The sequence below is a fragment of the Prionailurus viverrinus genome, chromosome D2 (genome assembly GCF_022837055.1).
Source record: "Prionailurus viverrinus isolate Anna chromosome D2, UM_Priviv_1.0, whole genome shotgun sequence".
Lineage (NCBI taxonomy): Eukaryota > Metazoa > Chordata > Mammalia > Carnivora > Felidae > Prionailurus > Prionailurus viverrinus.
The window spans coordinates 6,955,360-6,977,769 of record NC_062571.1 but is presented as its reverse complement, the minus strand read 5'-3'; the positions used below and the strand labels follow the sequence as shown (position 1 = coordinate 6,977,769).

Genomic DNA, 22,410 nt, shown 5'->3' with positions numbered 1-22,410 from the left:
ACTCTCTCGGCACATCTACTTGTTCATCAACCCAGGAGCTCCCGAAACCACAAACGTCTTTTTGGATTTTTATGACATCTTCATCTCACAAGCATGATTCATCATTAACTCCATTTCCAATCCTCCTTCCTTCTCAAGAGAATGGGGCTCAGGGCTGAAAATTGCAAGCTTCTTCTTACTCAAGTCTTGGTCTTTCAAGGCTCATCCTGGAGCTGTCCAGGGTGCCACCCAAAGTTGCCTCATGAGAACAAAAGATACGCCTATCACCCAGGAAATTCCACGGGTTTCAGGAGCCCTATGTCAAGAACTTGGGGAAGAGACCAATATATATATATATATATATATATATATATATATATATTTTATATTATTTATATGTATATATATTTTATATTATTTATATATATATATATATATATATATATATATTTTTTTTTTTTTCCAAATCATTTCAAAACCAGTTTGGGAATATACTGGTGGTATTTCACTGTGGTTTTAACATCTAATGATGTTAAAAGCATCTTTTCTTGTACTTATTTGCCATCCACATATCTTCTTAACTGTCCATTCAAATCTTATGCTCTTTTTAAAAATTAGTTTGTCTCCTTATTGGGAGGTAACATCTCTATGTATTCTGGATTCAAATCCTTAAACATATATGTATATTTTGCAAATATTTTCTCCAAGTCTATAGCTTATCTTCTCATTTTGCAAATAGTATTTTTAGAAGCATAAACATTAAAAAAAAATTTTTTTAATGTTTATTTTTGAGACAGAGAGAGACGGAACATGAGCTGGGGAGGGGCAGAGAGAGGGAGACACAGAATCCGAAGCAGGCTCCAGGCTCTGAGCTATTAGCACACAGCCCGACACAGGGCTTGAACTCATCAACTGTGAGATCATGACCTGAAGCCGAAGTCGGATGCTCAACCAACTAAGCCACCCAGGCACCCCAAGAAGCACAAAAATTTTTAATTTTGAGGAGGTCCATTTTATCAGTTTTGCTGTAGATTGAGCTTTCAGGCTTTTTAGCTATGAAATATTGACCTAATCCAAGATCACAAAGATTCACTTCCATGTTTTCTTCTAGGAGTTTCACAGTTTTATCTCTTGTATAGTGTGAAGGAAGGGCCTAAGTGTCATTTTAAACACATGGTTATCCAACTGTTCCAGCACCAACTGCTGAAGACTATCCTTTTTTCCAATGCATGACCTTGGCATCTTTGTTGCAAATTGACCATGTAAGGGTTTATTTATGAGTTTATTTATTGACTTGATTCTATTCCATTGGTCTTTTTGTCTATGGCTATAGATTTATAGTAAGTTTTGAAGTGAAATATTTTTAAGTTTTTATTGTTGTTTTCTCTTTCAAAATTGTTTTAGCTCCTTAAGCTTCTTTGCATTTCTGTATAAATTTTAGAATAAGCCTCTCAATTTCTACAAAGAGACCTACGGACTGTGATAGGGATTGCATTCAGTCTACAAATGATCAATCCATCTTCCAATCCATAAAGATAGTATATCTCTTCATTTATCTGGGTCATCTTTAATTCACTCTGTAATGTAATATTCATTTTGAAACATGAAGATGGGGCACCTGGGTGGCGCAGTCGGTTAAGCGTCCGACTTCAGCCAGGTCACGATCTCGCGGCCCGTGAGATCGAGCCCCGCATCGGGCTCTGGGCTGATGGCTCGGAGCCTGGAGCCTGTTTCCGATTCTGTGTCTCCCTCTCTCTCTGCCCCTCCCCCGTTCATGCTCTGTCTCTCTCTGTCCCAAAAATAAATAAAAACGTTGAAAAAAAAATTTTTTTTAAAAATAAAAGAAACATGAAGATAAACTTAACCTTAAAATCTGGCATCAAATTATAATAGCAAATCTTACAAAAAGTTATTCAAGAATCTTTCTGACACAATTTCAAGTTTCCCAAAACACGTTCAACAATGAGACAGAAACAATGAACAAATAGAAAAGATCCGTTATCTTATGAAGTCTATGGGTTATAAACCACTCATAAAACTAAGTAGGAAAAAGTTCATGCTTACCTCAAAGATAGAACTTGCCTTGACTATTTTGCCCCACAAAAATCATTTGGTAGCAGAAACTAAATACTCAATTGAGTTTTCTCCCTAACTCCCATCAAACCCAAGAAAACTTCATGAACTGGAGCTACACACACACACACACACACACACACATAAATTCTCTCTCTACATGTATATATGAAAAACTTAATATTGCAAACACAATCAAACACACAATCTTCCATCTTTCTGTCTCCATCTTTATAGCATTTTTGTCTCTAATTATGAATGCATAAGCTTTCACGGAAGCATATTTGTCAAATAAAATGGGGTTTAGACTCTATCAGGTTTAAATTATGAGAAGTTTTTAAAAAAAAAACTTGAAAAGTATGATTAACAAAAGATTTTCCATGAGAGAGTCTTACTCAAAAACATTTTGCAATTCCTACCACAAGCCATGTACAATTAATTACACTATTTCATAACAGCAAAAAATAGAAACTACCAATGTCCACTGACAAGAGAGCATAAACTGTGGTATTTAGTTACTGAATATCACATATCATTGAATCTTGTACTATAGTAAAAATGTTTATTTTTTTAAGTTTATTTTGAGAGAGAGAAAGAGAGAGAGAGAGAGAGAGAAAACGCATACACACACGCAAGGGAGAAAGAGGATCCCAAGCAGGCTTTGTGCTGTCACTGCAGAGCCTGATGTGGGGCTCGAACCCACAAACCATGAGATCATGACCTGAGCAGAAATCAAGTCAGATGCTTAACCGACTGAGTCACCTAGGCGCCACATAAAATTGTTTATTTTCTGACTTTATAGTATAGGTAACAATATGATGAACACTATAAATGTAATGCTGGGGGGGGGGGGGGGGCGGCGGGGAAGTCCCAGAAGACAACAGGCATATGACTCTAAGCAAAACCAAACATATTGTTTGCACACATACATTTACAATAAAAACTACTTTTAAAGAGGCAAAGCATTGATATACAGCAAATTCAGAACAGTGGTTATAGGGGACACAGAGTAGAGGGAACACAAGGAGGCAGGAAAAGGGAAGCACTGCAAATGCGAATTATTAGGAACGTTCTAGGTCTTGGGTTGAACAAAGGGTATATATATCTCATAACTCACATATGTCATCTCATTCTTTTGTATGTCTAGTTATTATTTTTTAAAAACACAAGCAAAACCTATTAAAAAAATTTTTTTTAATCTTTATTTTTGAGAGACAGAGAGACAGAGCACAGGTGGGGGACGGAACATAGAGAGGGGGAGACACAGAAACCGAAGCAGGCTTCCAGGTTCTGAGCTGTGATCACAGAGGCCAGCACGGGGCTCAAACCCACGAATCGTGAGATCATGACGTGAGCCGAAGTCGGATGCTCTACCGACAGAGACAGCTACGGGGCCCAAAACTATTTTTGAAATCACCCATTATAAAACATTTTCCAGAAGTTCAGTTGAGCATTTAAGAAGACACGTTAAAAAAAATTAAGTTTTTACCTTTGTTTCTGTTCAATTGCTTTGTCCAAGTGTTGGAAGATATCCTGAAACAGGGTGCAGCTAGACCGACTATTAATGGTGTACCCGTATCCTCTTTTCCAATATTGCTTCAGATCATTTAAATATTCTAATACCTAAAAATGAAAATTTCAAAAATCGTTATTACATTTTTTTAACGTTAAACAGATTCCCCGATTTAACAGTGATTCTCAGAAAAGATTACGTTGTTTAACTGCCATTCTACACAAAGTATGTCGAGTTTATATTTGCCATTTTAAGTCCATGACACATACAGGTTTATGATGACACAAAAACTCAAGCCGTGGGAGTGTAGAGGAGGGCATACGAGAGCAAGTGAGGAGCACTCATGCCATAACCCAGCACCCAGGACACCGCGGGACAGAGGGTTAAAGACATGCTCACTTCCCCTTTCTGCGAAAATTAAAGTGATAGCAAATATATATACAGAAAAAAGAAAAAAGGATACACATAGGAGGTTATTTATTACAGCACAGAAAGATGCCAACAGCAGATTAGGAACTTTTAAGAACTTTATGAAGATAGAAACCAGACAGAAGACAAGTTACTTTGGTTCATGTGTCAGTACGGCAAAATTAGTAATGAAATTTGACCAAGAATACAGAAAAGGAATGTACACTGGCATAGTTGTTCTAAAGGGCAAGTCGGCAAACTCCATAAAAGCATACATCTCTATGACCCATTTAATTCCATTTCTTAGGAAGTTTTAGTCACAGAGGAACACAAGAGAGAATGTGTAAGAATGTCTTAACACCAGCACTGCTTATCGAATGGAAAAAAGATTCCTGGAAATACTGACATTTCGTTAATAGGCAGATGGTTGACTAAACTAGGGTATACACATACTATGGAACACTATGCAGTTATTTAAAACGTCTGTATTATAGATCTTTGTGCACTGATGTGGAAGGATCTCCAGGATGTACTGAATGAGAAGGGCAGGTTGAGAATAATAAATACAGTATAATACCTTGTATTACCAAGACATACATACTTACATGTATACATTATGCTGTTCTAAGAATGACATAGATTATCAACAGCAGCACAGAAAAGGGTTAAAAGGTCCATATTAAACTGACAGCAATGACTGATCGCTATGGAGAGAGGTCCTGGATTAGAATTGGTGATTAAGGCAGGCTTTCTCTGAATGTTAGACTCTGCACTCACGTATCATTTGATCAGATAAACACCAAAACTAGAGAACTAAAACGTGCAATTAAAAGAGACACAAGAGAAGCCTCTGTAGTAATTATAAGTTATTCTTCTCTGAAAAAGCCCCCAGAGAAAACTAGTAGTAGTTTTATTGTAACTTTAAGAGCAAAGGCCAGGGTAAGTCATTGCCATAATCCAAAAACAAAACTAAAGAGATATTAAAAAGGCAATTAAATCAAGAAGTTAGCAAAAGGGACAAAGTAAACATTTTTTTAAAAGGAAGGAGTTAACATTAAAAGAATTAAAGTTCTGTCAAATCCATTCAAGAAAATAAAACAAAAACTGTCAGAAATAAAAAAGGAGATATGACTAAAGATTTTTAAAAAATCATACATGCACACTATTGAAACTTTATCTCAAAAAGATTTGAAAATGTAAATGAAATAAGTGGTTTTTCTAGGAAAATACAAATTACCCAAACTGACTCAGAAAAATCTGATCATACAAAATAGAGACAAAGGTCTACCTAAAACATACCAGGTATATTTGTTTTCTTTTCTTTTTAAATAATTTTTGTTAAGTTTACTTATTAATCTTGAAAGAGAGAGAGAGAATCCCAAGCAGGCTCTGCACGGTCAGCGCAGAGCGGGATACAGGGCCTGAACTCACGAACTACGAGATCCTGACCTGAGGTGAAGTCCAGAGTTGGATGCTTAACCAAGTGACTGGGCCACCCTGGTGCCCCCAGGTATATATGGTTTTAAATAGGAGCTCTACGAAACCTTCAAGAAGGGTTAGTTCCTAATATTTAAATTACTCCAAGGTACAGGGAAAGATGGAAAGCTTCTGAACTCATTTTAGGAAGCTACTAGAAGCCTGTACCCAAACCTGAACAAATAAAGCCCTAAGGAAAGGGGCGAGGAAAGAAAATCCGGACCACTGCACTGCAATTCCTGTGCCCTCCACTGTGTGTCCTAGTCACTGCTACAGACACAAATTCCCCCTCACGTTCTAAACCCATCGAAGGAAAAAGAATGGGCCCAGGCCAGTAGTACCACCCACAAGGGAGAGGCCACTGCCATAAACCAGCCTCACTACAAACAGGCTTTAATGAATCTGAAATAAAACATCACCAAACAACATACAACAGCATACGGAAAGAAATGCCATATGCCAGGATGGACTACCTGATACCAAGCATGTCCTCTGGACCAAAAAACAAAATATGTAAATTAAATATTTTCAGTCATTGAGTAATCAGCACTGAACTGTGATCACTGAGAGAAGAGAAACCAACCCAGCAAACCCTACAATTTGTCCCAGGTTTGTGCCCAGAGGCACAGGGAAAGGAATGTCAGGCAGAATCCTGCTGAGCAGAGGAGGGAGAACAGACTCTTAGGGAATGGAAGTAGCAGGGCAGAGTATCAGAAAGGAGGAAGCTGCCCAGAAGAGAGCTCTAGGAATCTGGGGGTCCCCTTGAGTCTGTTGCTGAATATTGTGGGCGTTACAAGCTGAATTCCAGAGCTATCACAAAAGTGGGAGATCATCAGGTTCCAAGCAGCCTAAGTAAGAGACTTTCAGGGCACACTCAGATATCCACAGCTTCAACGCAGACCCCAGAAACGTCACACTTTAACAGCAGAAGCATGTTTACAAGATTTGGTTTTGAGTTTTGTTAAGTTCAGATCTAGGGCATGAAACTCAGAAATAAACGTCACAAGGATCAAGCTGATCCACAAGTAACTAAACTGTAAACTAAAACAAAATTCAAAACTCTTTAAAGTTATATGACAAGGGGCTCCTGGGTGGCTCAGTCTGTTGAGCATTCGACTTCATCTCGGGTCATGATCTCCCAGTCCGGTCCGTGGGTCATGGCCCTGCTTGGGGCTCTGTGCTGATAGCTCAGAGCCTGGAGCCTGTTTCGGATTCTGTGTCTCTGCCTCTCTCTGCCCCTCCCCTGTTCATGCTCTGTGTCCCCAAAATAAATAAATGTTTAAAAAAACCCTGCTACAGATGAAACAGCCAGATGAAAACTGTGAGTAAATAAAGTATCATGAATTCCAAAGGCTTAAGAAAATAAAAAAGTCAAAAGCAAAAAAAAAAAAAAAAAAAAAAAAAAAGATATGAAAAGAAGCATAATCACAGAAACAAGCTAGAACAACATCAAAAATAGTTTGGCATCACTATCTAGTAAATTTCAAGTTCTCTACACCCTGTAATCCAGCAATTCTACCACACACACAGACAGAACTTCACAAACGTGTGTGTGTATGCCCCAATTCACGTACAGAAGAATGTCCGTAATAGCCCCAAACTGAGAACAACCCAAATGTCTACCAACAAAATAATGGATTAAAAAAAACCTGTGGTAATTCATATAGTGGAATACAATACAACAATGAAAATAAGTGAACTATAGCTACATGCAGCATCATAGGTGAAACTTAAAAACATGTTAAATAAAAACTAGATAGACAAAAAAAGGTGGGTGATTTCATTATATAAACTGTTACTTGTGAAAAAAATGACATCAGTAAATACTAAATTAGTGTAATGATGAAAATCCAAGCACACAAGTAATAATAGTGGGGAAATAATCTCAGATACAGAGGGGAAAAATTTTGTTTAAAAAATTGCAAGAGGGGCACCCGGGTGGCTCAGTCAGTTAAGCGTCCAACTTCAGCTCAGGTCATGATCTCGTGGTTTGTGGGTTCAAGACCCACGTTGGGCTGTGCTGACTGCTCAGAGCCTAGAGCCTGCTTCAGATTCTGTGTCTCTCCCTCTCTCTGCCCCTCTCCCGCTTGCACAGTCCTCTCTCAAAAATAAACATTAAAAAAAAATTTTTTTAATTGCAAGAAAAATTTGCCAACCTCTGCAAATAAATCTGAAAACCTGAATGATTTTTATAAGAAAATATTAAATACCAAAACTGACTCCAGAAGAGACAGAAAATCAAGATATGCTCATTATAGTATAAAATATATACAAAGTTGCAAAAAGCTATCCCACAGAAAAATACCTATTTCATATTTCATCTATTTTTTTGAAAACTGCCATTAAATCAACTTTCTCCTTTATGTATCACTATCACATATATATATATATACATATACATACATATATATATATATATATATATATATATATATATATACAGCCATGTTCTTGTTTCTATTACAGCCATGTTCTTGTTTCTTAGATGCATACCCAAGTATTTAAGGATGAAGTGCTTTGATGTCTGCCAAGATTATATGTGGTAGACAGAATAAATGGCTGCCCAAAGATGTTTCCATCCTAATCCCTAGACTCTATGAATATGTTATTATCTTGCATGATGAGAAGGAATTTGCAAGTGTGATTCAGGTAAGGATGTTAAAATGAGAAAGCTACCCTGGGCTATTTAGGTTGGCCAATGTCATCGCAAACATCCTTAGGATAAATATTTAGCGAGGACAGTCAGAGCAGAAGATTAGCCACAGAAGCAGAGGTCAGAGTGATGGGGGAAAATGTAGGTAGTCTCTAGAGACTGGAAAAGGCAAGGGACAGATCGTCCTCTTGAGCCTCCAGAAAGAACACGGTGCTGATATCCTGATTTTAGGCCTGTTAAGATTCATTTTGAACTTCTGACTTCTAGAACTGTAGGATAATAAATGTGTATTGTTTTAAAACCACTATAAGTCTGCAGTAATTCATTATGGCAGCACCAGGAAACTCCCATATATGGAGCAAAGGAAATGTGGCAAAAAAAAAAAAAAAAAAAAAAAAGGTTAACAACCAGTGAATATAAGTGAAGAATGTGAATGTTGTACTATTCTCACAACTTCTGTCAGCTTCAAATTTATCAAAGTTGCAGAAAAAAAAAAAAAAAAACTCTTCACAAGCAATAAACAGATATAAGGATAATCCTAAAATAAATAAATAAATAAATAAAACAGGAAAAGCCAAGTAGTACAGAATCTTAGAATTACAGGGGTGTTCCTGAGTAATCCAACAGTTGCATCCTTTAACAGATAAGGAAATCAAGGCATAGGAAGAGGAAGTGGAACGTTACCCAGATCATGAGCTCCAGGGTTTCTGGAGCATGTGACACTACATCTCCCAGAAGAGACGGAGGCACAAAAAGCAAGAGCAAATATTTAAGAGGAGAGGGACTCAGGAAGGGACAGGGAAGGAGATAAGCAGGTGGAGAGAAGATGAGTCAGTGGAGGCCAGGCCGGTTAGGCTCTGAGGCACATCTGCACCACTGGGTGGGGGTGGGGGGGGGGGGGGGGACGGGGTTTGGAGCTGCACTTCAACCGGAAGCCTCCAGGCCTGGGAAGGGAGCAGGGGGACGCAGCACCTCCTAACCGGAGAAGGATGGCCAGCAGAGGCATGTGGGCACCTGCCTAATAGTCCACCAGCTGTAGTAACTAGTAGCTGTAGTTGTTCTGCTAAAAGGTAAATTTCCCTTTGACAACACTCATCAATCATTTGTACGGCACTGAAAATTACTGCTTTATCGACTTTTTGCCCTAGAGCAGTCTGGGTAGGGAGAAAAAGGAGGTATCTTGACACAGGTGAATGGGGACCAGAAGTTTCAGTTTATACCTATACTGGGCATAATTAATTAATTTTATGGTCAAGAAATTTCTTTTGAAATTTCTTGTTTTTAAGTTTATCCATTTCCAGAGAGACAGAGAGAGCAAGTGGGGAAGGGGGAGGGAGAGAGAGGTGGGGGGGCGGGGAGAGAGAGAATGAATGAATGAATCCCAAGCAGGCTCTGCACTGTCAGCACACAATCTGACACGGGCTCAAATTCACGAAATGCAAGACCATGACCTGAGCCAAAACCAAGAGCCGGATGCTTAACCGACTGAGCCACCCAAGCACCCCAGTGGTCAAGAAGTTTCTAAGTGATGAGTTTTTGAACAGTTACAGGAGAGGAGCAGACAGGGAGGAAATGGAACGCACCGTCAGCCCTGGTGCTGTGTCCTAGAACAGCCACCCACCCAGGGCCCTCTCCTCTGTTTCCCACTCACCTGCTCTTTCCCGCGTGAGCACACTAACACATCACATCACCCTTCATCTGGCTGCTGGTCACTTTGGTCTTTGAGTTACAGAACAAAGCATTTGTTTACCCTCAAATGTACATTAGCTCTCAGCTTAAGAGCCTGCTTTATCTGGCAAGTAGTACCCTTCTTTTCAAAATTTGAGGTTAATAACGGATTTCTGCGTGGAGTACTGGACGCTTTGTGTGTATGCAGGAGACGATGAAAGTTTCAGACGTGCACGTTCCTGAATGATCCACACAGACACCAGCACTCCACCGGCTGGTGCTATTCTCAGTGCTGTGAAAACAATGAACTCTCCTACCCACCTCTCTGGCTCCCAACATCCCAGAATTGACCAGAATTCACCAGAGGCCTGTCTGCCCTTCTCTTTCTAGAGTCTGAAAGTCCACAAAAAGGCAACATGAATGAGGAGAAAAAGAAGGAAATAGGAAGCAGACAGACAGAAACCATAGAGGAATTCCTGCCATGGAACTCAATTTGTCACAAAAACTGTTATAAAAGAAAACCTGGATTTTAACAGCTCTGTAGTCCTTTCCAGCAGTAAAATCTGATGACAGGCAAAATAGATTTTTAACCGGGTGGACCCAGAAATCACATCACCATGGAAGACTGTTTTCCAAAGTTTTCTGAACCTGAACTATTTATAAGTGTGTGGGCCGTATCTGAACAATTCATCTCTTTATGCAAGGAACATTACAAGTAATCAAAGGCAGTTCATGTTCCTTACTCTGCTTATTTTTTGAAAAGCTGCTTCAAGTAACAACAACAATGATAAAAATCATGCAAAAAAAGCAAATAAACTACAAAAGTAATACTTACCTTTGCATCATCTATGTCAAAAACATCACACCAAGGAGATTTAACACCTTTAATTGCCAGGTCAAATGAACAGGTAAAAAAAGCTACCTGAATTAAATCTGGGGGGGGAAAAAGAAAGGTAAAATTTGTGAGTTACTGTTTTCTGTAATCTTCCAAAGGCTGAATGTCTACAGAATGTCACGTGCAGCCAGTCAGAGGACCTGGGCACGTCTAGCATGGAGAAAACACGACTCAGCTTCTTCCTGGCCATCACAGACGACTCACTGTGTACTATCCCTAACATAAGGAACTGTCAGGAAGAAACCACGAGGAGGTACAAATTTCAGTCCAATGAAAATAAGATGCTTTCTCTCTACAAAACGGTAACTTTTTCAGGTTTTACAAGTGAGGTGTTTGTTAAGGGCATATTTGCCTAACGAACCCAACAAGAAGTTTAATCCAAGAACTTATTAAACAGAACTTGCTTTTGTTCGTTTTACAGGGCTGGAGGAGGGGACATAAAGTTATAAGCTTTCAGTCCTCATCTTGAAAACCAGCAATAAGTTCTGAACAGTTCTCTTCATTACACAATTCACACTGTAACTGTTACGAAGGAGCAGAGAGAGGCTATAAAAAGGGAGAGAAGAACGCAGAAGGCGGTGAGGCAAGAACGGGCAAAGTGGATCAGGTCAGGAGGAAGGTGAGACAAAGGTCAAGAAGGAGAGAAACAAGCAGGGAACTCACACACTGGAGAGAGGGGCGGCTAACAGCATCCGTTTTTCAAACTTGGCTGCTCAGTCAGGCAGATTTCCGAGCAAGGTACCTGGATTTTTACGCTGCTAACTAGCCGATTACATTTAGATGCACCTGGAATTTGACACGAAGGAAGAAGGCAACAAGTCCCCAGGCCATGAAAGGTGGCTATGCCAGTACCAGATGAGAGCAGTGCTCTCCGGTCACAGCAAAATGGGTGACACTCGGTGTCAGAGAGAGAAAGAAAGTCCGCTGCGAGGCTGCCTCCTACGCTTTACTTTTATTCTTTAATTTCAGAGTCTTTCCGCATTCCCAAGAAACCAGTTTTGATTTTAAAGAACTTCCCTAAAGCAGCACATAGTACAAAAAGAATATTTAATTGAGAATACACGTAGAAGTCACTTAAAACCTTTCTTATGTAAACAAAAGGGTTTATATTCCTAATACCTAACATACCATAGTGACTCCTAAGTGCCAAGGACCTTTGATGAAAGAGCCGGACTCATTCACACCCAAAGTTCCAGTTCTGAAACTGTGAAAGTCAATCCTAATGATCTAGTCTTCCACTAGAAGGGAGTCGACAGAAAAATCTCACCAAAAAACACTTACGATGATGACAGGCTACGGAACCTAACTCTGCCACTAATCATCCTGACCAAGTGACTCCAACCTCTCAGGTCTCAATCTCCCCACCTGCAAAACAGAAATGTGAGGAAGTCTCTCAGGAGTTACAGCTCTGACCCATCTACTATGACCACGCTGATCTCTTGGTCAGTCTTGTGGAACCACAAAAATATTTCAGATGGATCAGAGATTTAAATGTTAAAAAGCTAGGGGCGCCTGGCTGGCTCAATCGGTTAAGTGTCCGACTCTTGATTTCGGGTCAGGCCACAATCTCATTGTTCGCGGGATTGAGCCCCACATCGGGCTCTACGCTGACAGCGTGGAACCTGCTTGGGGTTCTGTCTCTCTCTCTCTCTGCCCCTCCCTGGCTTGTGCTCACACACGCTCACTCTCTCTCTCTCTCTTTCAAAAATAAATAAAAATTAAAAAATATAAAACATTAAAAAACTAAAATAAAACAAAGGAAAACATAGGAAAATATAATAATCTTGGGTTAAGGGAGGATTCCTAGGCAAAATACAACACTGAACAGCCATAACAAAAGACATACATGGCTATGTAAAAGATGTAAAGTGTATAATCAAAGGCACCATAAACACAGTTAAAAAGTGTGCAACAAATTAAGAGAAAATGTTAGCAACGTACGATACGGAAAAGACTTATCCTTTGTAAAGCAAAATTAAAGGACATATAATTGACATACCCATAACACATTAAGGGTACCTATGACCAATAAGAAAAACAAAAAACAATCCAATAGAGAATGGACAAGGTAATGAAGAGGCAATTCCCAGAAGGAATGCAAACAGCCAACACACATATGAAGAGAGGCTCATCCTCACAAGTAACCAAAGACATGCAAATTAAAGCTACATACCATTTTTCATTAATCAAATTGGCAAAAATCAAAATGACTAAAGGGGCGCCTAGGTGGCTCAGTTGGTTGTGTCTGACTCCTCGGTTTTGGCCCAGGTCATAATCTCGTGGTTCCTGATTTCGAGCCCCACATCTGGCTTTGCGCTGACAGCGTGGAGCCTACCTGGGATATATTCTCTCCCTCTCTCTCTGCCTCCACTCCCCTACTCCCTCTCTCAAAATAAATAAAAAATTTAAAAAATGACTAATAGTAACCACTGTTGGATAAAATAGGAAAAGTGAGCATCTCATATATTGATATAAATTTTTCTACACTTTCACAGAACAATTTGGAAATATACGTCGAGGTAAAATATGCACTGTCCTTAACCCAACAACTCCAACCTACAGTATTTAACTTACAGATAAATTCTCCAGGGCAAAACCCAGACTGTAAGAATGTTCACTGTAGCATCATTCAAAAGAGTGACAAACTACAAAAAACCTCAGTAGGAAAGTGATTTCCTATAAAAAGAATTTGCACTGTATTAGCCCCAGCTCCCTCCACCAGTAAAATCTGAAGGGTTAAATAAGTTTTTAATTATCACTGACCTAGAAATTCAATTATATAGCCTGTGAAATAACATAAAATTCAGAACAAGACAGATCTGCATAAGACAGATATTCTATTAGGTAAAAATGATTATATACATCATCATCCCTCTATGTTTAAAAAAAAAAAAAAGAAAGAAAAAGCATTTAAATAGCTACAATATTTTTGAGAAGTTACTCTGCCAGGCAGTGTGCTAACGCTTTATGTGAATTAAAGAATCCTTGCGATAATCCTAAAAGAAAGGTACAATTCCTATACCCATTTTACAGAGGAAAAACTACGGCCTAGAGATATTAAGGAACTTGCCAAAGACCAGAGAGTTAGTCGATAGTATAACAGGGTCAAGATTCAAATGGAAACAGTCCAACTCCAGAACCCATGATTTCAACAACCACGCTTAGAGCCTCCAGAGAGAAGTTGCTCTCAGCTACTCCACAGTAAAACACAACACCTGTTTCCAGAGACCATTGTTTTTACAAATTTTTTTTTTTTAATGTTTATTTATTTTTGAAGGAGAGAGAGACAGAGCACGAGCGGGGGAAGAGCAGAGAGAGAGAGGGAGACACAGAATCCGAAGCAGGCTCCAGGCTCTGAGCTCTCAGCACAGAGCCTGACGTGGGGCTCAAACTCACAAACGGTGAGCTCGTGACCTGAGCCGAGGTCGGCTGCTTAACCGACTGAGCCACCCAGGCGCCCCTAAATATCGTTTTTTAAAAAATCTTCGGTCTTACCACCCACTAACAGAATAACGGCTAGACACTACTATAGTTATATAATGGAATTCCGTACAGAAGTTTAAAATGTAAGACTAAAATCACACACATTAAATGAAAAATAAAAAGGTGAATTAAAATTGAATTTCAGACTGCTATCATAGTTTGATACCATTCACGAAAGTTTTAAAACCTGCAAAATGATATCCCATTTATGTACAGGAACCTAAATATAATAACTGGCATGGGATGATTTAAACGCTCAGTTCGTGACAATGGTTACCGCTGGGAAAAAAAGAAGAGGAATGAAATCCTGAGAAGGACCAAAGGACCTCAAAGGATTTAAAGCGACTCACTGCAACATGTTAAAATTTGATTAAAACTGAGTTGTGGGTATACTGACGTTCATTAGATTAGACTTTATGACTATTTATATGTTTAAATGGCTTCTCATTAAATAATTGATTGTTTTAAAGGTTTTATTTGCAGGGCGCCTGGGTGGCTCAGTCGTTTAGGCGTCTGACTTCAGCTCAGGTCATGATCTCACACCTTGTGAGTTCCTGCCCCGCGTTGGCTCAGAGCGTGAAGCCTGCTTTGGATTCTGAGTCTCTGTCTCTCTCTGTTCCTCCTCTGCTAGTACCCTGTCTTGGTCTCTCTCTCAAAAATCAACATTAAAAAAAAAAAAACGTATATATATACAAGATATATATATATATATTTTTTATATATCTTGTGTGTGTGTGTGTGTATATATATATATATATATATATACACACACATTTTTTTTTTTTTTTAAAAACAAGATTTTATTTTCAAGCAATCTCCACATTCAACGTGGGGTCTGACCTTACCACCCTGTGATCCAGTCACATGCCCTACTGACTGAGCCAGCCAAGTGCCCCTAAAATAAATAATTTTTAAAGCTCTATAGGTGATCTCAATGTTTAGCACCTTTAAGGAAAGAGAAAAAATTCAATTTTAAACGCTAGTCTCGCATCTTTGCTATTTTGATGCTTACAAAGCATTCAGGCTCCATGATTCTAATCTTTTTCTCCCTCATCTGCTACTTCTAGTCTTTTGGAAACTTATTTACAACATATGAAATCCACAATCTTTGTATGCACATTTGTCAACTTCTGTAGTGTGATTTATAAATTCTTAGAAATCAGGGGAAAATCTTATTACTTTTTCTTAAGTTCCTATAGGTAGGTGACCATGTGCCCTGGCTTTCCACCTGCGTTCCCAGCATGAGTGTTAATAGTGTCTTTCAAGAGTCCCAGGTTGCATAACAAATTGCCAGTCAGCCCATCCACTGCAATACCTACTGAGAGACACAACTGTTCATTTTTTTTTTTAGCATCTCTAGGCTTAAAAGCCTCAAACAAAATACCCACAGCACTTTGCTTTTCACTTTCTAATACCCTCTTGAAACATTAATCTGGATATACTTCTCAACGGCTTCAAAAGCTGAAAAATTAATATAATATTTCACTTGGGGAGATAATTCAAAAATACATTTTTGTTTTATAAAGTATGCTTACAGTTAAAGCTTTATATACGTCTGCCCTCAATAAAAAAGTTCCAGGATATTGCAAGACTCTTGTATATTAATTTACATACAGTTCAAGGAAGAATATGACTCTAAAAACACTAAGCACGGGACACACAATTTTCTTGACCTAGAACACATTATCTTCTTAGTGTAAAATCAATTGTGGGCCTTTAAAAGGAATAACTTTATGCTTCCATATTTTTTCATTTTCAGACTTCAAGAAACATTTAAATTATTTCAGAGTTCAAATGAAAGATAAGGGCACATTACCTGCATTTAAATTGTTGACTGGCACTTGCAAAGTAGCTGCGACCTTTTTTAAAATGTTCTGCATTTCTGGTCCCGTTTTGAAGGCTTCTACATGATAAAGTGCCGTGGCATTCTTTTCCACTTCAGTTAAAAACTTCTCACAGTGATCGAAGAACCTCATTAATTTATCATTAATTCTTGGAGGTCCACACTCCATATCTGAGAGAAAAAAAATTATTTATTTATTATATATACCTTTGACCTAAATGACGATCTCAACTTATTGAAAATTTCGTTTCAAGTGTGAAAAAGAACACTAAAAACCTGCTTATTTATTGGCGTGTCTGAAATAAGTGCACACTGACCAAGCAAGGGTCAAACTGTGGAATGACCGTAATTCACGAGAGTCTGTGGTAGAGAAGACTAAAGAAACAGAGGATCAAATACAAAATAAAATGTTACCGCATGCAGTACTACACAATGAAAAAAGGTAGCTGAAATAAGTATTTTCTTAAAGAAAACAAAAATAGAGACGAAAATCATCAAAAGTGCAAAAATGTGTTCTATTAAGTATTACTTCTGCCAGGCACAGAAAACTTGGGGAAGCAAATTGAAAACTAGCAAAATTCTTAGTTACAAAGTGAGAGACGAATTCAACCGATCAAATCTGTTTTTCTACCCTAAGCCAAAATCTAAATAGGGTGTTTTATTTTCTCGATTAACGTGCCCAACGCTGTTACTTTCCATAACATTCCGCTTTGGACAAAAACTACTGACAACAGCACAAAATACAGGAACAGAGTTTCAGGTCTTCCATTTCACGGTGCTTCTAATTTTGGCTTATTTTATAATGAAAGTTCCCAAAGACCTTCCATTTAGGTCTTGGGAATTACATATTTCGCTGATTTGGCAGGAAATATGTATTGTAAAAGCATCTGCAATCATGTGTTAACTACCGGGTACCCTTTAAGTTTTTTCGGTCATATTCAAAACACATCCATTTCAGTCCTCATTTCTCCAACAATTTACCATGAAAAGAACACCAAGAATACTACTTCTGTCTACAAAATGAGAAAATGAATGAAGTTATTATTTTGCTTTGGATGTGGATGTGAAAAAAATATATGGATGGATGTGTGTCTATCCATTTTCAGAAGATCCTGAAATGGATAATTTTGCCCACTTTAACTGCCAATTGGATTACAGTTCCAAAAACATCTTGACTTGGAAGTAAGTGACCTTTGTCATCTTTCTCTGTGGACTCAAAATATGGTTTCCCAAGTGGACCTGGATATTTCATCCTTGCTATTATCTCATTAAGGCTGCTCTTTAAACAGAAAACAAAAAAAGCTATTGTCCCGTTTCTGTAAGAATACAAAACCTAACTCAGTGGCCTCTCTCAAAAGCCTGGATGTACACAACAGGCAAAACAACGGTCTATGGATTATAATGATGTAGCTAGACAAAGAGTTCAATCTCTAAGAACTCCTCTCAGGAGGTCCAGGAGCCCCTTTTTGGTATATACTGTATATATTGTGCTACACTGAAGTATGTTCTGCTTTTAACGCTCAGCTCACAGATTTGTGGGGCATCTTCACTCATGTTAATCATTAAAAAGCACAATTCGACAAGTGACTAAACACAAGTCAGCCGACGGTTACCCGCACAGCAGTAACAGGACACAGGAATGACCTCCTGGAAATGGTTGAGCTTCGTTGAGAGAATGCTACTGGAGAAACGGCAAACCAGTCTACTCCTAATTTACTTTTCACTGGGGTTTAAAGCTAAACAATGTCTCACCTCATCTCTGACCTTAAAAGTGGCCAAGAAAACATGAACACGTGCCCATCTCTTTGGCACAAGCACGTTGTATTTTTCATCTTCATTCTTAAGTCACGGGACAAATGGAAGGTAGAATGCAGGGCATAATGGTTAGGAGCCCACGTGCTGAATCACATCTCCCGGGCCCATACCTAGCCATATGAAAGTAGGCTAATTATTTAGTGTTTCTGTGTCTCAATTTCCTCTTCTGTTACGTGGGGAGAAAATACTGCCAACCTCAGAGAGCTTTTGTAAGGATTTAGTGAAATAAATGTTAGGCATGCCTGGCACATAGCCTACACCGTAGCTGGCCTTAAGAGTATGTGATTAGTATCTGTGACTATTAAAAATTTTCTGAAGGGGGAGGGGCGCCTGGGTGGCGCAGTCGGTTAAGCGTCCGACTTCAGCCAGGTCACGATCTCGCGGTCCGTGAGTTCGAGCCCCACGTCGGGCTCTGGGCCGATGGCTCAGAGCCTGGAGCCTGTTTCCGATTCTGTGTCTCCCTCTCTCTCTGCCCCTCCCCCGTTCATGCTCTGTCTCTCTCTGTCCCAAAAATAAATAAACGTTGAAAAAAAAATTAAAAAAAAAAAAAATTTTCTGAAGGGGGAAAAAAAGGCACCGGTTGGAGGGAGAAAAAGAAGACACTGATTCCTGGCCTGACTCTAGTCCTCAAACTCACCAAGGACAATCAACAAGGCATATTCTGGGGCCCGGCTTCTTCACCTGTGGAATAGACGGTCTCTCTTATTTTGCAAAAGAGTAAGTGATGGAATAAATTAGGAGAGAACTGAGCGCGACCGTGAATCAGAGCTAAGGGATGGTACTCTACAGTACATACAAGAACAAAACAGAGAAAAAAGTGATGAGGGAGCCTGGGGCGGGCTGAGGACAAAATGCAAGCTAGCACACCCCCCCCCATTCTGCCCCCTGCAGGTGGGATCTGTGTGATAGTCCTCAGGCTCTCCTGGTGACCAAGGACAAAGGACAGGAAAGGAAACAAATGGCTAACTGATAGAGATCACAGTCATACGGGACAGGAGTCTCCATCAGTTTACAAATATCTTAGTAAATACAAGAAAAAATCTTATCGACAGCATAATCTCCAGAAACCTGTAGACTCAGTTTCCTGGAGCCCCAATACCCCCCTCCGTAGTGATGTGGGGAACAAAGGCAGAAGGAAATGGTAGGTAACATCAAATTTCTTTATAAACCTGCAGCCCATGGGCAAATACTGGAGACAAATACAGAGTAGAACATTTCTCCAGAACCCCCTACTGCTAATGCCTTGCTAAAAGGAAACAACCTTAGCTAGAATGGAGTCCTCTGGAGCATCCAAGTCCCTCTGGAGGCCTCCCTTTTGACTTTATCTCCCCATCTCCGGAGTATAAAACCAGCCATTCTTCACAACCCCAGTGCAGCTCTTCCTGACCACGGGTCCTGTCCCCTGCTTTAATAAAATCATCTTTTTGCACCAAAGACGTCTTCAAGAATTTTCTTGGCCGTAGGCTCTGGACGACCCCACCATCGCCCAAAACCTCATCAAAAGCACAGCAGTAAAGAAAGTTTGAGAGTAGCTTCCTTATAGCAGGATGTGGGTCAAGAACCAGCACGTAAAAAGGAAAACAAAACAAAACAACCCAATAGTATCAGAAGCAAAGCCCGAGGAAGAAAAGTCCTAGGTTGTATTTACCAAGTGCGCGCGACTACACAACTATGGAACTAGCTGCCAGGGAGGGAGGAAAGGCGAAGGTGGGTGCTCAGAGGGTGCGCACTTCTATTAGGGAACGGTGGATCAAAGAGTGCCCCCCTCCGTCTCCTTTCTGGTCGAACGCCCCAACACCTACGGCTGTGTCCCGCCCACACCTGATCAAAGGACAAATGAATGTGTGCTGGAAGCCGGAGGCCGCTAAGTCTTGAAGGGGTGCTGGGTGGGGGGCGGGCGAGGTGAGCTGAGTCCGGGGAGGGGCGGAGGCTCCGGGGCACAGAGGGAGGTGAGGGGAGCCCGGAGAGGAGCCGGGGCTCCGGAGACGGGGGGTGGTGAGGTGAGCCGGCGGCTGGGGAAGACACGGAGCGCGGAGGAACCCAGGCAGGGGGCCCCGCCCCGGGCCCGGGCTGTCACCTGCGACGTCGGGCGGCGGCAAGCCGGGGTGGTAGTGCTCCCACAGCCCCTGCAGGAAGGCGGCGCCGCTGTCCACGCAGCGGTGTTTGGAGCTGGTGACCAGCTGCAGGCGGCCGTAGTTCTCGAGGCTGAACAGGGCCGGGAAGAGGGAGGCCAGGCGCAGCGCCAGCTGTCGCATGTCCTGCCGCCCCTTCTCCACCAGCTGCCCGTCCATCCAGTCCGCGTACCACAGCGGCCAGTCGGCCAGCGCGGCGCCCAGGTCGCGGCCGCCGGCGGGGCCCGCGCGGCCGTCGCCGGACGGGCGGGCCTGCAGCAGGCCGTGCAGCTGCCGCAGTTTGCGGATCTGCTTGGCCGTGGGGTAGCGGGTGCCGTGGCGGATGAGGGCGACCAGCTGCACCGGCGTGCAGGCGTCCTCCAGCAGCTCGGGGTCCCTCCGCGGCGCCTCGGGGTCCGGCAGCAGCCCGGGGTTGGCATCCTCGTAGCGGGTCTTGGTGCCGAAGTAGGGGCTGAGCGCGGAGGCCGCGGGGTCGTCCGGCTCCAGGAGGGAGCAGCGCGAGAGCGACGAGAGCAGCGCCACAGCCAGGGCCGCGACCGGTGCCACGGAGACCTTGAGGAGGCGCGGGGGGCCACGGAGCATGGTGCGGCGCGGCCCGCGAGGGGCGACGTGCGGGCCGGGGTCGCAACTTCCGGCTCCGGCGGGCAGGGGGCGGGTCCGGACGGCGCTTCCGGCCTGCGCCCCCAGGATTCGCCGCGCGGCGCGGGCGCGCGGGCGGGGAGCGCCGAGGGGCTCGGGACGCCTGTGGCTCCGGTGGCCCCGGGACGGCCGCTCGCGGAGCTTCGGAGACCTGTGGCTGAGGGGCAGCCGGCGTCGGCTTGGCCTCCGGCGTGGGCGAGCTTCCGCGTAGCAGGCGCCTCCCAGGATGACTCGAGGGCGCCCCCGCTCTTTGAATTTCTACGGCGGGAATGCGTCGGGACTGAGCCCGAGTCTCCCGAGGCTGACTCGTGCCCCCGCCCCGCCCATCTGCGTGTCTGAAAACGTCGTGTTTGAACCACCCACGGCCAGGGCACCTGAGGCGGTTGTTCAAAAATGTAGCTCCTCGGGCCCCGCCCCGGCGTGCCTCCAGAAGTCCCAGGCTCTTCTCGGGTTGCAGTCTGAAATTAGCACACGGCGAGGCGCAAGGGGGACCCGAAAGGGGCTCTGTCCTGCCGGAAGTCTAATTCCCGAGCCTTTGGTGGTATCGGGACCTGGGCCAGAGGAGGTGACCTCAGCCAGGCAGCACCCCGGGATTGTGCTCGTTGATACCAGAGGCTTACAGAGCGGAGACACAGCGACCGTCATCTCCTGGGCGCACTGAGTCACAGCCCAGCAGGTTGACTGCGTTACTAAGTGTGAGCTAACCTGCTATATGGAGCAAACTCTGCGCCCATGTAATTACATACTCCAGTCAGCGGCTGGGTTTGTTCATACGTTCTTGCTCAGAATCTTTGCTCCAAGAAAAAGGCGGAAATGATAAATCGGAACCACACTTTGGTTTCTCCACTTGAACACCATTTCGTGCGCCAGTTGGGAAAAGAGTAAAGATTGAAGAAGTCCTACGGTGATGAAAATTGAAGGAAATTTGGATCCTGTTTTTGTAAGGTCGCGTTTCTTTCAAAGACGCTAGCTACCACGCTGCCCCTGGTAAGCCCGCGTCCCTCTTTACCTCTTTTCTCCTTGCGTAAGTGGCTCTCTGGTTCAGAGAGGTGTGCCTCTGAATGTTCGCCACTGAAGAAAATGGTGGAAAATCACCAATAGATTCTAACTTGGGACGCTGCAAATTTTAAGACATTCGTAGCAGGAAGTCATCTTCACATGGACAAGTGTTCTTTTTTTGTTAGGCCATTTTGTAGAACGTCTGAATATTTGTGGCCACTGATCAAGAACTTGACTCAAATTAACATTTGGTGAACCTTTTCTTTGCAGACTTCCTAACCCTTACATTAAAAGCAAAAAAGTTTATTTATTTTGAGAGCAAGGGGTGGGGAGCATGCGAGCAGGGAAGGGACGGGGAGAGAGAGAGAGAGAAAGAAAGAATCACAGGCAGGCTCCACACTGTCAGTGCAGAGCTGGGCTCAGGGCTCCGTGTCACTAACAGTGAGATCATGATCTAAGCCAAAATCAAGAGTCAGATGCTTAATGGACTGAGCCATTCAGGCACCCCTAACCTTGACATTTTATAGGCTGAAATGCTTGGTAATACTTCTAAGTGCATTCAGCAAGCATTTGTACCAGATGCATGTCGTTATGTTTTGCTTAATATATGCGCCTAATAACGATTGCCTCCCATGACTGATCTTTGGATCTGTATGTGTATGTAACCGCATACAGAACCACTGGCATACATCCTTTTACACTAAATTTGTCCCCAGCTTGATTTTTTCCTTAAATTAAAAAAAATTTTTAAATGTTTATTTATTTTTCAGACAGAGTGGGGGTGGGGGTGGGGGGGGCGGGGGGCAAGGAGAGAGAGGGAGACGCAGAATATGG

The 22,410-nt window shown here is 42.1% G+C and overlaps 1 protein-coding gene and 1 long non-coding RNA gene across 2 annotated transcripts in view; one reads left to right on the top strand and one right to left on the bottom strand.

Moving 5' to 3' along the window:
* Window positions 1-20,660, bottom strand: part of MINPP1 (multiple inositol-polyphosphate phosphatase 1) — a 47,745-nt gene extending 27,085 nt beyond the window's left edge. Inside the window, exons 1-4 of the mRNA XM_047825675.1 lie at window positions 19,884-20,660; window positions 15,965-16,162; window positions 10,606-10,703; window positions 3,542-3,675 (exon numbers count right to left, since the gene is read on the bottom strand). Of these exons, the coding sequence (XP_047681631.1) occupies window positions 3,542-3,675; window positions 10,606-10,703; window positions 15,965-16,162; window positions 19,884-20,520 (1,067 nt within the window). The 5' untranslated portion in view covers window positions 20,521-20,660. The remainder of the gene's footprint in view (window positions 1-3,541; window positions 3,676-10,605; window positions 10,704-15,964; window positions 16,163-19,883) is intronic.
* Window positions 20,502-22,410, top strand: part of LOC125148032 (uncharacterized) — an 87,130-nt gene continuing 85,221 nt past the window's right edge. The window contains exon 1 of the long non-coding RNA XR_007145391.1: window positions 20,502-21,564. This is a non-coding gene — a long non-coding RNA (uncharacterized LOC125148032). The remainder of the gene's footprint in view (window positions 21,565-22,410) is intronic.